Here is a 12,248-nt window from a genome sequence, read left to right as displayed (position 1 = left end):
GAGGAAGTTGGAAGAGGGGGTAGTGAAAGAAGCACAGATGTAACTGATAGAGAGAGAAGGGGAGATATTGTGGTGGGGGGGGGGGGAACAAAGGGAGAGGGGTAAAGTCAGAAAAAGAAAGGGGCTGAGAAAGGGTGGGGGGGGGGGGAGAAAGGCGCCACTTCTGGTACTTAATCAGTGTGTTCGGGATCGTTCGCATGCAGTTCTTTGTAAAATGTTGGCACATAATCGTCGTATTTGGCCAGATAAAAGTTACCAGCAACAGGGTCCCCTAGATTGTGTTGCAAAGCGAAATGTCTAGCACTCCACCTGATTCTCCTCTCACTGTTGCGGGGTCTGTAAGCATCCTCTCCCGAGGGTGGGGTCATGAGACCGGGCTGGCGGTAGACCAGAAAAACGTACCGGTGAAGACCTGTAACATAGAAAATAATAATTATAATAGTTTGGTTAAAAAAAAGGAATTAAAGATGATTTTTTTTTTAAATAGTGATATTCAGGGACAGAATTGGTCTTGGTGGTGGTGGTGGTGATGATGATGATGATGATGATAATGAGGATCGTGATGATGATGATGATGATGATAATGTGGATGGTGATGATGATAATGCTACTTGTTTTGAAGATTACCCATGATGATGACGACGAAGACAAGGATGATGATGATGATGATGATGATCATGATAATAATGAGGATCGTGATGATGATGACGATGATAATGTGGATGATGATAATGATAATGCTACTTGTTTTGAAGATTACTCATGATGATGATGACAAAGACAAGGATGATGTTGAAGATGACGATGATGATGGTGATGATAATAATGAGGATGGTGATGATAATAATGAGGATGGTGATGATGATGATGATGAAGACAATAATGGTGATATTGATGATAACGGTGGCGATGTGGATGACGAGGAGGAAAATAATTATGAAGATGACGAAAAAGATGGTAGTGATGATAGTGACTTTAAAATGGCGATGATACTACGAGGGTGACGAACATGACAAAGAGATAGTGGTGATCATATATCACATACGATTGAATGAGGTTTACGACTATATAAGACACAAAAATAACTTAAGGTTCCTACCTGATCCTTCTCGGGGTCCTGAGCCAATGTGCTCCGCGTGAACTTGACCTTGACTGACCTCACATCCGGGTATGTTGATAACTAACCAATGTATGACCTCTCCCACTGACCTATCCTCTCTACATGGAGCATCCGGGTCAATCATCGCTAGGGTATATAAAGCATCAGACTCGTATGGCCAGGAGAATTTCGTCGGCGGAAATTTCACCTACGAAATTGAATGAGAAATATATAGAGATTTATTTGACACGCTTAGTATGATTCATTTTATTTTTTATTCAATCCCTAGGAATATTATACAAAACATCAGTGTCGTATATAAGGGAGAAAAACATGGCAAGTGTCATTGATTCATTTGAAGAAACCTTAAAAGCAAGTGAAATAAATGAATTGAACTGAACAAGAATTAGATATAATTCAGGGGATGGGGGATTTTTTTTTAATCAAAGTTTATTTATGATGAACAATTAAAAAGTCAGTATGACTGATGAGGTTCGATTTATGCGCTTGCCCCCTTATACCATTTATAGATGATATATTTACGCTTACAAACTGAATGGATTAAATTAAAATTAGAATAGAATAATTCTAGTATTGGATTAAAATGTGTGCTTCGTAATAAAAAAAAATTGTCTCAGTAATCACTTGGAATATTTGAAAGATATTGGCCCCAAACTCCAATATACATATTTTGAATTCTAAATACTTTATAAACGTCATTCTTAAGTTAATGCAAATTAAAGCACAAAACTGATTGATGGGAGAAAAAACATTTTCTTGAATATAATAATAACAGATATTTCTAATGTGAATCGCAAATCAATTTTCTATGATGAGTCGGCAAAAAATTGTCATAAATCACAAAAATACACAGATTTGAAGACAAAATGTAATTCAATCCGATTTTTAATAATGAATTCAATATGCCAGTTTGTGTTGAGTTCATTCCATTCTATCTTTGATTTCCATTGAAATATAAACCATTAAACTTTGAATTAACAATGAAATAATCAAGCAACACATACCTGGGTAGGAGTTAGCTCGTTGCCCATGTTTGCCTTAACGTCATCAGACCAGACGATCTCGGCCACCTGCTCAGGAATGACATCGATGACGTCGGGAATTATCTCATGTACCTCCATAATAATTATGAATCGAGCACCAACAAAAAGCGATTCGGAAAAAATAAGAATATATCTATTTCAAAGCCCCACAACGAATATATTCCTGATCACCGTGATGATGATGATGATGATGGGTGATTTTAGCCGGGATCGTCGACGCCTTTCTGATTTCTAGTGCATATCTATAGACCTATTTCAACAGTCGACTGTACGAACTTGAACATGGCTCATATCAGAAATTTTTAAAATTAAAATCTCTCCGTTCTGTTGTTTCTCAGTACAGCCCTACATGTATATCATGTATATTGAGACTCTTAAATCTCCTATGTAGTTTGGATGGAATGAGACGGGCTTATTATGGCTACATTGTAATTATGTAGAAAGTGGGTACCAGTATCATATATGAGAGGAAATACAATAAAGATAAACAGGGTGATAAAAGGAATGTATAAAGGGAATTAATATCGTGGATCATGAATCGAGCTAAAGCTAATAGACAAACCTACCCCATAATGTTGTTTAGTAGCGTACATGCAGGGTTTTTGAAAGGGGGATTCAAGCTGAAAAAATGTTGACAACACGTACCCCCATTTTTTTAAGGGGGGTAATTGGGTATCAAAAAAAAAATAAAGGGGGGTTGATCATCCCTGTAACCACCCCCTGCGTACGCTACTGATGCTGTTGGGAAGTACATAGGAGTCCATCCCGTTAAAAATTGGTACATGAAAAGATAAGAGCTCAGTGGTACATGGTCCTATACACAAAGGGAGGGGGTGTTATTTGAAATATGATGAGAATCGATACGTCAGGTTGGCATGTATGACTCTTTATTGTTGATGACAGTGCAACATTGCGTAATATCTTACAAACTACTGGGTAACTTATTTTACCCAACCAACATGCATATATGTTCCCGTTTTATCCAATATTGGGTAACCCTTTTTTTTTTAGAATGTGAGGCTCTAGTCTGATGGGAGATACATTAAAGGGAAGCGAAAGATTTTTTTAACTAATAAATGATACAGTTATCCCTCTGCGCGTCTGAATAAACTAGATAAAATGCGCGCTCTAAATGCTATATAAATTATTATTATGGGGTAAAAACAAATATACAGCAAACATGCATGTTCCCTTTTTATCCAATATTGGGGAAAATTTTATCCAGTCTAAAGAGCATCATAAAAATCAGGACAAACTTTCAAGGGGGACGCGTCACCCCTACCAAAAATAGTTTGGGGGGGGGGACACAAAATCAGATATCCCCTACTATTTTTTTGTCTTTTTTGATGGAAGAAATACATCATTGAAAATCGAACATGTATTTTTGACGAGATGACCTTACTTTTTGGGTGATAACTTTAATTTTTTGGGGTCAATTTTTTTTGGGCCGAAATGACCTTACATTTAAGGGGTGATAACCTGTTTTTTTTTATTTGTCAAATTTTCCAGCCCCTGGTCCCCCTACCTTTGAGGAGAGATTTCAGCCCTTGGGGAGGGGGCTCCGTTCTGCATGGGATCGCGGCCCCTCCTCGTTGAGTATGCACCGGAAGTATGCACATCTTCCGATTTATTGAATCATAATTTTTTTTTATACAAAATTCATGCATGTATCAAATAGTGCAGTAAGATTACAGGTTCTCGAGACTCTGCAGCAGGAAGTTTGTGGAATTTTTTTTCAAGTAGACTTTTCAAAAAGGGCAGGCATGGAGTCGAGATAAATTAAATATATATATATTTTCAAATGCTGCTGGGACATAATTATACCATTAGTGGCAAATATATCATCGATAAGTGAAGATGTGGAATCACCACTATTTAGCATTTTTATGTCAAATTTATAAAAATTAAAATAATGTATAATTCAAACAAACAAAAAACAGAATAGTAAGTGAGGGAAATCATCGACCCTCATTTGCATGTGAAAATTGTGCATAACTATATTTTGTGAAAAATAAGCGAAACTTTAAAATGTCATAACTATCTTATTTTACATCAGATTTCATTCATTTTCAGCATCATGTTGCGTCTGATTTTTTTTATATTGATTAAAATCACAATTTCTTTGAGGTGGACCTGCATCGCCTTTAAATAACGGAAGGAAATTAAAAGAAAAAAGAAATTAAGGTCTTCATAATTTATTAACATTGTTAACCTAGCTGACACATTTTTGTTTCAAACTAACTGTTTAAAATAGAATTTTAAGGAATAGATATAGATCCCGCCTATAATAGACTAAATTCCTCGATCCCGGCTTTGGAAACGGGGATCGTTTCGATCTGGGTGGGCCGGGGTGTGTAGATTGGAACCAGCCAGGACATCAAAACATTTTATACACACAGAGCTGAAATTTCCAGTGTTAAGACTGTATGATTTTATGAAGATCAACTTTCTGTTGGGGTGGACTTGTCCTTTAGTTATTATAAGGCCCTCCCGACGAATCATCCTACCTCTCCAGCATAGCCGTGCTCCCCCCCCCCCTCTTCCTGATTTCATTTAGGTTTTGCAATAATAACGAAGCAGTCATTGCGTAATCACGGTTGTCGGCTGTCCACGCATTGCACGCGCAGTAAGCGAACTGTGAACACTCATGAAAGGTGGACTCTTTTGTCTTTTAATCGTGTAAATCATACCTTAAATATTTCCCACTATCCATATCAACATACCATGCATTGAATATGTCTAAAAAGCAGAAACAACGGACTAAAGGCAATGTTCGGGTGAGTGCATTTCCATCTTTTTTCATACCGTGTGCCCCACATGTTGCGAATGGTGTAGGTTTTTACCGTATCTAAACTCCCTTAAAGGGGAAGTTCACCCTGACAAAAAGTTTATTGTAAAAATAGCAGAAAAATTAATGAAAAATATTGCCGAAGGTTTGAGAAAAATTCATCAAATAATTAAAAAGTTATTAGAATTTCAATAATTTGATTTGTGACGTCATATGCGAGCAGCATTCCTACATAGCGAATGGTAAAAAATCAATGAAATGTCATTTTCTCAGAAAATTGAAAATGGTTTTCACTGTAACTTTTGTATATCAATAGACAAATCGTTTCACACCCGATCATGAAAAGAAAACAAAATTAAGTCATCAGGAACCATACAAAATTTGAAATTTATGCATTTTATATTACATAACACATGGGACAGCTGCTCGTTTATGACGTCACAAATCCAAAACTTTGAACTCTAATAACTTTCTTACTCTTAAACGGATTTTCCTCAAACCTTCACCAATATTTTTTACTATTTTTTCTGCTATTTTTACAAGAAAGTTTTCTTCAGGGTGAACTTCCCCTTTAAGTGATTATTAAGCAAAGCTAATCCCAAGGAGCGGAAGAATAAACTATTTATTTTGCTTGATAATTTTAACTGTGAGACTCAGGTAAATTATATTGCAATACAAGAATCGAATGCTGAAGTTAATAAAAACTGTTATGCATGAATTAGGATATTGAATCAATAAATGCAAAAAATTTAGTGAGTTGAGACAGAGACATCGACGACAGATGTAGCCAGGCGGCTTCTTGAGACTAAAAATCATTGACTAACATAGGCTTACTCTCAATGAAGCCAGGTCTTCTTTCTCATTGACCCACACGACGGAAACAAAAACCTGAAACTTTCACCCCCGAGATACTTTCCTTCTAAAAGATCTAGCCCTAAATCATACGAACAACAACAACAACAATAAAACTTCATTTCCGACGTTACCCGATGCACGCGTCTGTAACGTTGGCGAAGAGCAATAGGAAACAAGATGGCAGCGTAAACATCAGGCAAGTCTCTTCCGTCTTTTCACAATATTTTTCTCATTTTTTTATGAATTCTTGTTAAAAAAATAACGAGAGTGTAGAAATGTCGGAAATGAAGTTTTATCTCATGTACATGATTTAGGGCTAGATCTTTTAGAAGGAAGTAGAAATCTCGGGGGTGAAAGTTTCAGGTTTTGGCGTCCGTCGTGTGGGTCAATGAGAAAGAAGACCTGGCTTCATTGAGAGTAAGCCTACATTAGTAAATGATATTTACTCTCAAGAAGCCGCCTGGCTAGACAGATGCAGAGCTAACTTGTTGTTTGGACCTTGCCTTTGGAGTGGACCTTACACTCACACTTGTCACAGAATTTACAGATGTAGGAACTTAGGATTGAATTGTGTAAATATCATTGAAGATGTATAAGAGTTAAGACTTTGATGAAATTTCCAACGTTTGTTTGATTTTTCTCTTTTTCTTTAAATCAACTATTTGTTGGGTTGGACACTCATTCAATAAACAAGGTTATGATACTGTATAACCTTGTTCTCACTTATATCTCTATGTGTGGCAAAATAAGGGTGGGAAAGTTTGGCTTATTTTCTCTTTTTCTTTGGGACAAATGCTTGATTTTTTTTTACGCCGACAGTTTCCATTATACCTAGTATTCATACAACTTGACTCTTATTTAAATTTGATTCTTTAAATTGTTTTTTCTTAATTAAAAGTAGATATCAAAAAATGAAAATTTTCTTGCCATATTACTTTCCACCAATAGAGGGCGTACAAAAAATATGCCCAAAATTCAAGTTTTTTGAGCACTCTGGTGAATACAAAAATTATTCCCAAGTTACTAATGAAAAATAAATTGCAACTGTATGGAAATTAGTAATTTTGTTCACTAAAGTGATATTTTTATGATTTTTTTAAAGTGTATGCTCTGTACAACATTAGCATACCATAGTCCTACCTGTAGATTCTCCACAGGCAGGGTGGTAGCAGTGAACAAGTGGGGTTGGACTTGACCTTTCAGTTATATCCTTTTCCAAAAGCCATTCTCCAATGTAGATGATCTGCCATAGTTGCTGTGCACCTCTATTAATGAAAGTTGAACCCGGTCTGAAGTTTGATAAAATCACACAAGTTTTTTAAATGCATTAATCTCAACATCTCCAGCATTCGCAAGACTGAATTAAAAAATGAAAAAAACTTAACTGGTGTACTTTGACTTTAGTATTCTGTCCATGTTTTCCATTGAAAGCCCTCAAGCAGTGGTCAGGCTGCTGAGCTGCTGGCCAAAGAAGGCGGTGGTCATGTTGGATTCGTTGGCTTTGGATCGATGTCCGGTGACCTTGGGTATGTGCCAACCAGCGTCGGATTCGAAGACCAGGATGCTGGTCTGGACACAGACTTCAGGATGGTGCTTCGGAAGCTGAGCAAGAGGGATGTAGTCACCAAACTCAAGGTTAGTAGAACCGGGGGGGGGGGGGGGGGGGGGGGGTATTGCATAAATGCTGATCATGAATAGAATTTTTGGTAGGCCAGCTGTGTCATTCAGTAAATCAATGAAATAATGAGTTTTGAACAAGTTGCTGATCAAGTTGTGCTATTCCTTTATTTGATAATTCTGAATAAAATGATGATAAATGTAGCATTTATAATAAAACATCAGTAAGTATATATACAGGGTATATATTTTCATAATTGTAAAGCATGTATAGAACAGTCCAGTTAACACAAGATGTGTTTAATCACCAGCATTTATTATTAATTATCAGCCTACAGTTGACTTTCCTGGAATCGAAGATATAATTAAAATGAGGGATATTGAAATTAATTATAAATGCATTTTACGTATGTATAGCTCTTTCACGATGTATGAAAGTGAAGATGCTAAGATTTTATTGATCTAAAAGATTTGAAATTTTAACCATGGTCATGTTTTTCTCACTTCAGGCAATTCAAGAATTCCAGGGACTTTGCTCTGAGAAGGAAGAAGATGCTATTGTGTCCCTACTGCCACACTGGCCTAGGCTCTATAATAGACTCTCAATGGTGAGTTAAAAAAAAAGCAGAGATGAAAGGGGGGGGGGGGGTGGGTTTCACAAAGAGTTAAGTGTGACTTAAAGTCCTGATTGAAAACCAACATAGGCATGTTATCTAATGCATAAACTTGTTGATGAACATGCTTTTATGCATGTCCTCTGAGCATTATGTTCAATGCAATATCGCAAGCAATTGAGAATATAAGTTTGTTTTTTAGTCACACTTCTTGGCGAAACAATCTCCTTGTCTCCGCAACTTCAAGGCTCATTCAGACATAGGACAGCAGAATTGAGCAACATTTTTGCCTATCAAATCGGTGGGACATGAGGCAAAGAAAAAAAGTGCTGCAGAGGCAAGTAAATTTTGTCTGGTCTTTGTTAAGGTTAATGAAAAAAGCTTCAATGACCATGAAAAATTAGCTTTTGAAAAAAAATTGCCTTTGAAAAATGGTTGTAAACAAACGAAAAACAAGTATTGCAAAATAGGCTGTCAAGAGTTGTGCAGATACGCTACTGACATTTCAAAAATGGTCTTTATTGATAATCAAACATATTCATAATCATACATGAAAAAAAACAGCAAAAGCTGGAAAAATCATGCTTACAAGTTGGTTTTGGCACATTATTAAATACACAGTAAAATGCTTTAAAAACGGTTATACATTTAAAAGTTAAGACAACTTAAATAAGGCATAAAAGGCAATGAACATGATGAATGGGTGAATGTAATATGATAATGGGGTCATTCCATGCCAATTCACCCAATGAATGTGCAATTTTGCACCCGACCGTCTCAGAATTCGTTGTAATTTGGTATACATAAAATTCACCATGGCCCAAGCACAAAACAAAAAAAATTAGTCCAATCGGTCCGTCGGTTCTCGCGCTACGGCCCGCCCTTTTCTCCTTGTTTTGACAAAAATGGGCGTGACCTTCAACTTTCAATGGCCACTGCGTCGTTACGTGTTGACCAATTTTCATGAAACTGGTACCATTTGATAGGAAATTCAGAGAGGAATCCAAAACATGCATCAAATAATGTATTGGAGCAATTTATAAGGTCATGACCTTTGACCTTAACTTTGACCTTGAGTTTGACCCCCGGACAAATAATTTTTTAACTTGATTTTCGTGTATGTTAATTATTGGTATGATATTGACAAAATATGTTAAAATCAATGATGATATTTTATTTCTTCACCTTTAAAAACTCTTCCAAAGATACCATGAAATTTCACTCTAGTCCCACACACTGATATTCATGTTAGTAAAGTGTTCACCAGTTACATGATTTCTTCCAATCTTAAGTTACAGCATGCAAACACATGAAAAGAAATTAAGCTTAATCAGTTTACAAATAAAAGATTAAACCTTTATGCTCATGAATAGGTATCTGTTTAGGCCTTTTATGATTCAGCAATATATATCATATACATATATATACATGTATATATTTTGATGATAAAAGTGAAGACTTTACTACCATGAATATATATGATATATATTGCCGAACATCAAAATGAATATATATTGATGAACATCAAAATGCCTAAACAGATACCTATTCATGAGCATAAAGGTTTAATCTTTTATTTGTGAACTGATTAAGCTTAATTTCTTTTCATGTGCTTGCATACTGTAACTTAAGATTGGAAGAAATCATGTAACTGGTAAACACTTTACTAACATGAATATCAGTGTGTGGGACTAGAGTGAAATTTCATGGTATCTTTGGAAGAGTTTTTAAAGGTGAAGAAATAAAATATCATCATTGATTTTAACATATTTTGTCAATATCATACCAATAATTAACATACACGAAAATCAAGTTAAAAAATTATTTGTCCGGGGGTCAAACTCAAGGTCAAAGTTAAGGTCAAAGGTCATGACCTTATAAATTGCTCCAATACATTATTCGATGCATGTTTTGGATTCCTCTCTGAATTTCCTATCAAATGGTACCAGTTTCATGAAAATTGGTCAACACGTAACGACGCAGTGGCCATTGAAAGTTGAAGGTCACGCCCATTTTTGTCAAAACAAGGAGAAAAGGGCGGGCCGTAGCGCGAGAACCGACGGACCGATTGGACTAATTTTTTTTGTTTTGTGCTTGGGCCATGGTGAATTTTATGTATACCAAATTACAACGAATTCTGAGACGGTCGGGTGCAACCACTGGGTGAATCCAGATGGAATGACCCAATGGCAGACTTGAAGGAGAGGAGACTGACACTTATTTAAATGACAAAAGAATAATTGTATAATGGGGTGGGAATGACCATTTGCTTTGCCTTTATGGAGAAGGAGAATGCGAAGAAATAAGTAGAAGATTATAACTGTAGTGTTAGAGTGCAATTTCATATTATAATGTTTGCATTCAGGTGGTTCATAATCTGTGTTCTAAACATATTATTATAATTAACATTATACATCTGGCACTGCTGATCGGGATCCGGGCCCACGTTCAATACAGTAAAATACATTTTTCGGAGGATTTCTGATATCTATAAAATATGGATTATTATATATTTTTTCTCAACTTTATTTTCTACAATCCAAGGACCATGACAAGCGGGTGAGGGAGGCTACCCAGCAGATGTTCATCAAGGTGGTCAGCCGGGTCAAACGTAACCTTGCCCCTCACCTCAAGGCCATCATGGGCTGCTGGTTGATGGCTCAGAATGACCCTTACGCCCCTGCAGGGTCAGGTGCAAAGGTCGCGTTCCGGACGGCTTTCACGTCGCCAGAGAAGCAGGGCAATGCAGTGGTTTTCTGCAAGACCGAAGTGCTTCAGGTATGTCTCAGTGGTGGTGGTGTTGCTTGATCATGAAGTTACATATTTTGGAAATGAATTATGTAATGGTTTCATTTAGAAGCTGGTTATAATTTTTTGAATTGACATTGGTGTTGAATGATCAAGAGTTTACTAAGATTGCTCAATTCTTTGGCCATTGTGTTCATGTCTTGTAAAGATGTCCTAAATTGTGGTTTATAGCCCAATATTTTTTCAAAGTTTCATGTATGAGGGTTGATATTTGCATATGATAATGAGTATATGGAACTAGGAATAACTACCAAACTGAATGCACATTGCCTATGCAGTCATCTAAACAATATATAATGAATTGCATTTGTATACTAAGAACATTAATTTGTTGCAATACAAATCTTTTATAATATTAATGTCTGACCTTATTGCTGCATGAAAAATGTAGCAATAATAATGTAATCTTATATCTTTCTACAGCTTTACAAGGACAACCTGTTCAAGGAAACTCCTGAGACACTCAGTGATCCAAAGTAAGTTTGCCATCGATCCATTGATTACCTAATTCTGTAATATCCATAGGTATTGTTCTGGGCCTCATCTTTGCTGTGATTGGTCTGATCTGTATCAGCTATGGAAAGCCTGTGACTGCAACACTTAGAATGCAGTCTGTTCAAAGTGGAAAGAAAAATAGTAGAAAATGTGTAATTGCTGACAAAGAAACATCACATTCCAACCTGATGTCAGATCTCCTTCCAAGCCATGAAAAGATAAAACTGTCGCATATATGCTTATAGGTGTTAGCGATCTCCAGTAAGATTTCTTTTCAACTTAGATATCATATAACACTTAGAATGCAGTCTGTTCAAAGTGAAAAGAAAAATAGTAGAAAATGTGTAATTGCTGAGAAAGAAACATCACATTCCAACCTGATGTCAGATCTCCTTCCAAGCCATTAAAAGATAAAACTGTCGCATATATGCTTATAGGTGTTAGCGATCTCCAGTATGATTTTTTTTCAACTTAGATATCATGATTTCATAAAGTTAAGGGGCAGGTTATGTAAATGAACCAGATCTAGATATACAATGACATGGTATACAAATAGATTTCGCATGAGGTGAAAGGAAGATGCTCTATTTAATGAGGTGTTAGCCAAGTTGAATAGAGCATCTCTTTCACCAAATGCACGAATAAGAATAGTTTAGCGAAAATATGAAATGAGTTTTTTCCCTGCAGTAAACTGGTAAAATGGGAGCAAAAATATTGATAGCGAAAAGCAAAATCCCACAAGCGCACATGACCTTGGACAGCATTGTGCTTTTAGCCAGCAGGCTTATACACGTATTGCACCTTCATTTTTACTGAGCGCAATGAATTAAATTGTATTGTGACATCACCTCCTAAAGCTGTGCAATGATACATTTTGGATGGTATGTCGTGTGTGCAACGGTACGAAT

The 12,248-nt window shown here is 36.3% G+C and overlaps 2 protein-coding genes across 2 annotated transcripts in view; one reads left to right on the top strand and one right to left on the bottom strand.

The window, feature by feature from the left end:
• Positions 1-144: 144 nt before the first annotated feature.
• LOC121413704 (protein D3-like) lies at positions 145-2,558 on the bottom strand. Its single transcript, XM_041606628.1, has 3 exons — positions 2,125-2,558; positions 1,100-1,307; positions 145-412 (listed from the first exon to the last, which is right to left on the bottom strand). The coding sequence occupies exons 1-3, from the start codon at positions 2,239-2,241 to the stop codon at positions 171-173; spliced, it is 567 nt and encodes a 188-aa protein (XP_041462562.1). The 5' UTR covers positions 2,242-2,558; the 3' UTR covers positions 145-170.
• Positions 2,559-4,742: 2,184 nt separating this feature from the next.
• The window catches only part of LOC121413703 (E3 ubiquitin-protein ligase listerin-like), a 70,514-nt gene continuing 63,008 nt past the window's right edge, over positions 4,743-12,248 (top strand). The window contains exons 1-5 of the mRNA XM_041606627.1: positions 4,743-4,940; positions 7,238-7,441; positions 7,933-8,031; positions 10,582-10,815; positions 11,269-11,321. Coding sequence (XP_041462561.1) covers positions 4,899-4,940; positions 7,238-7,441; positions 7,933-8,031; positions 10,582-10,815; positions 11,269-11,321 — 632 coding nt within the window. The 5' untranslated portion in view covers positions 4,743-4,898. The remainder of the gene's footprint in view (positions 4,941-7,237; positions 7,442-7,932; positions 8,032-10,581; positions 10,816-11,268; positions 11,322-12,248) is intronic.

This window comes from Lytechinus variegatus, chromosome 4 (assembly GCF_018143015.1).
Source record: "Lytechinus variegatus isolate NC3 chromosome 4, Lvar_3.0, whole genome shotgun sequence".
In the NCBI taxonomy this organism is placed as follows: Eukaryota; Metazoa; Echinodermata; class Echinoidea; order Temnopleuroida; family Toxopneustidae; genus Lytechinus; species Lytechinus variegatus.
Note: the sequence above shows the minus strand (reverse complement) of the source record. Positions and strands in the feature narration are given on the sequence as shown.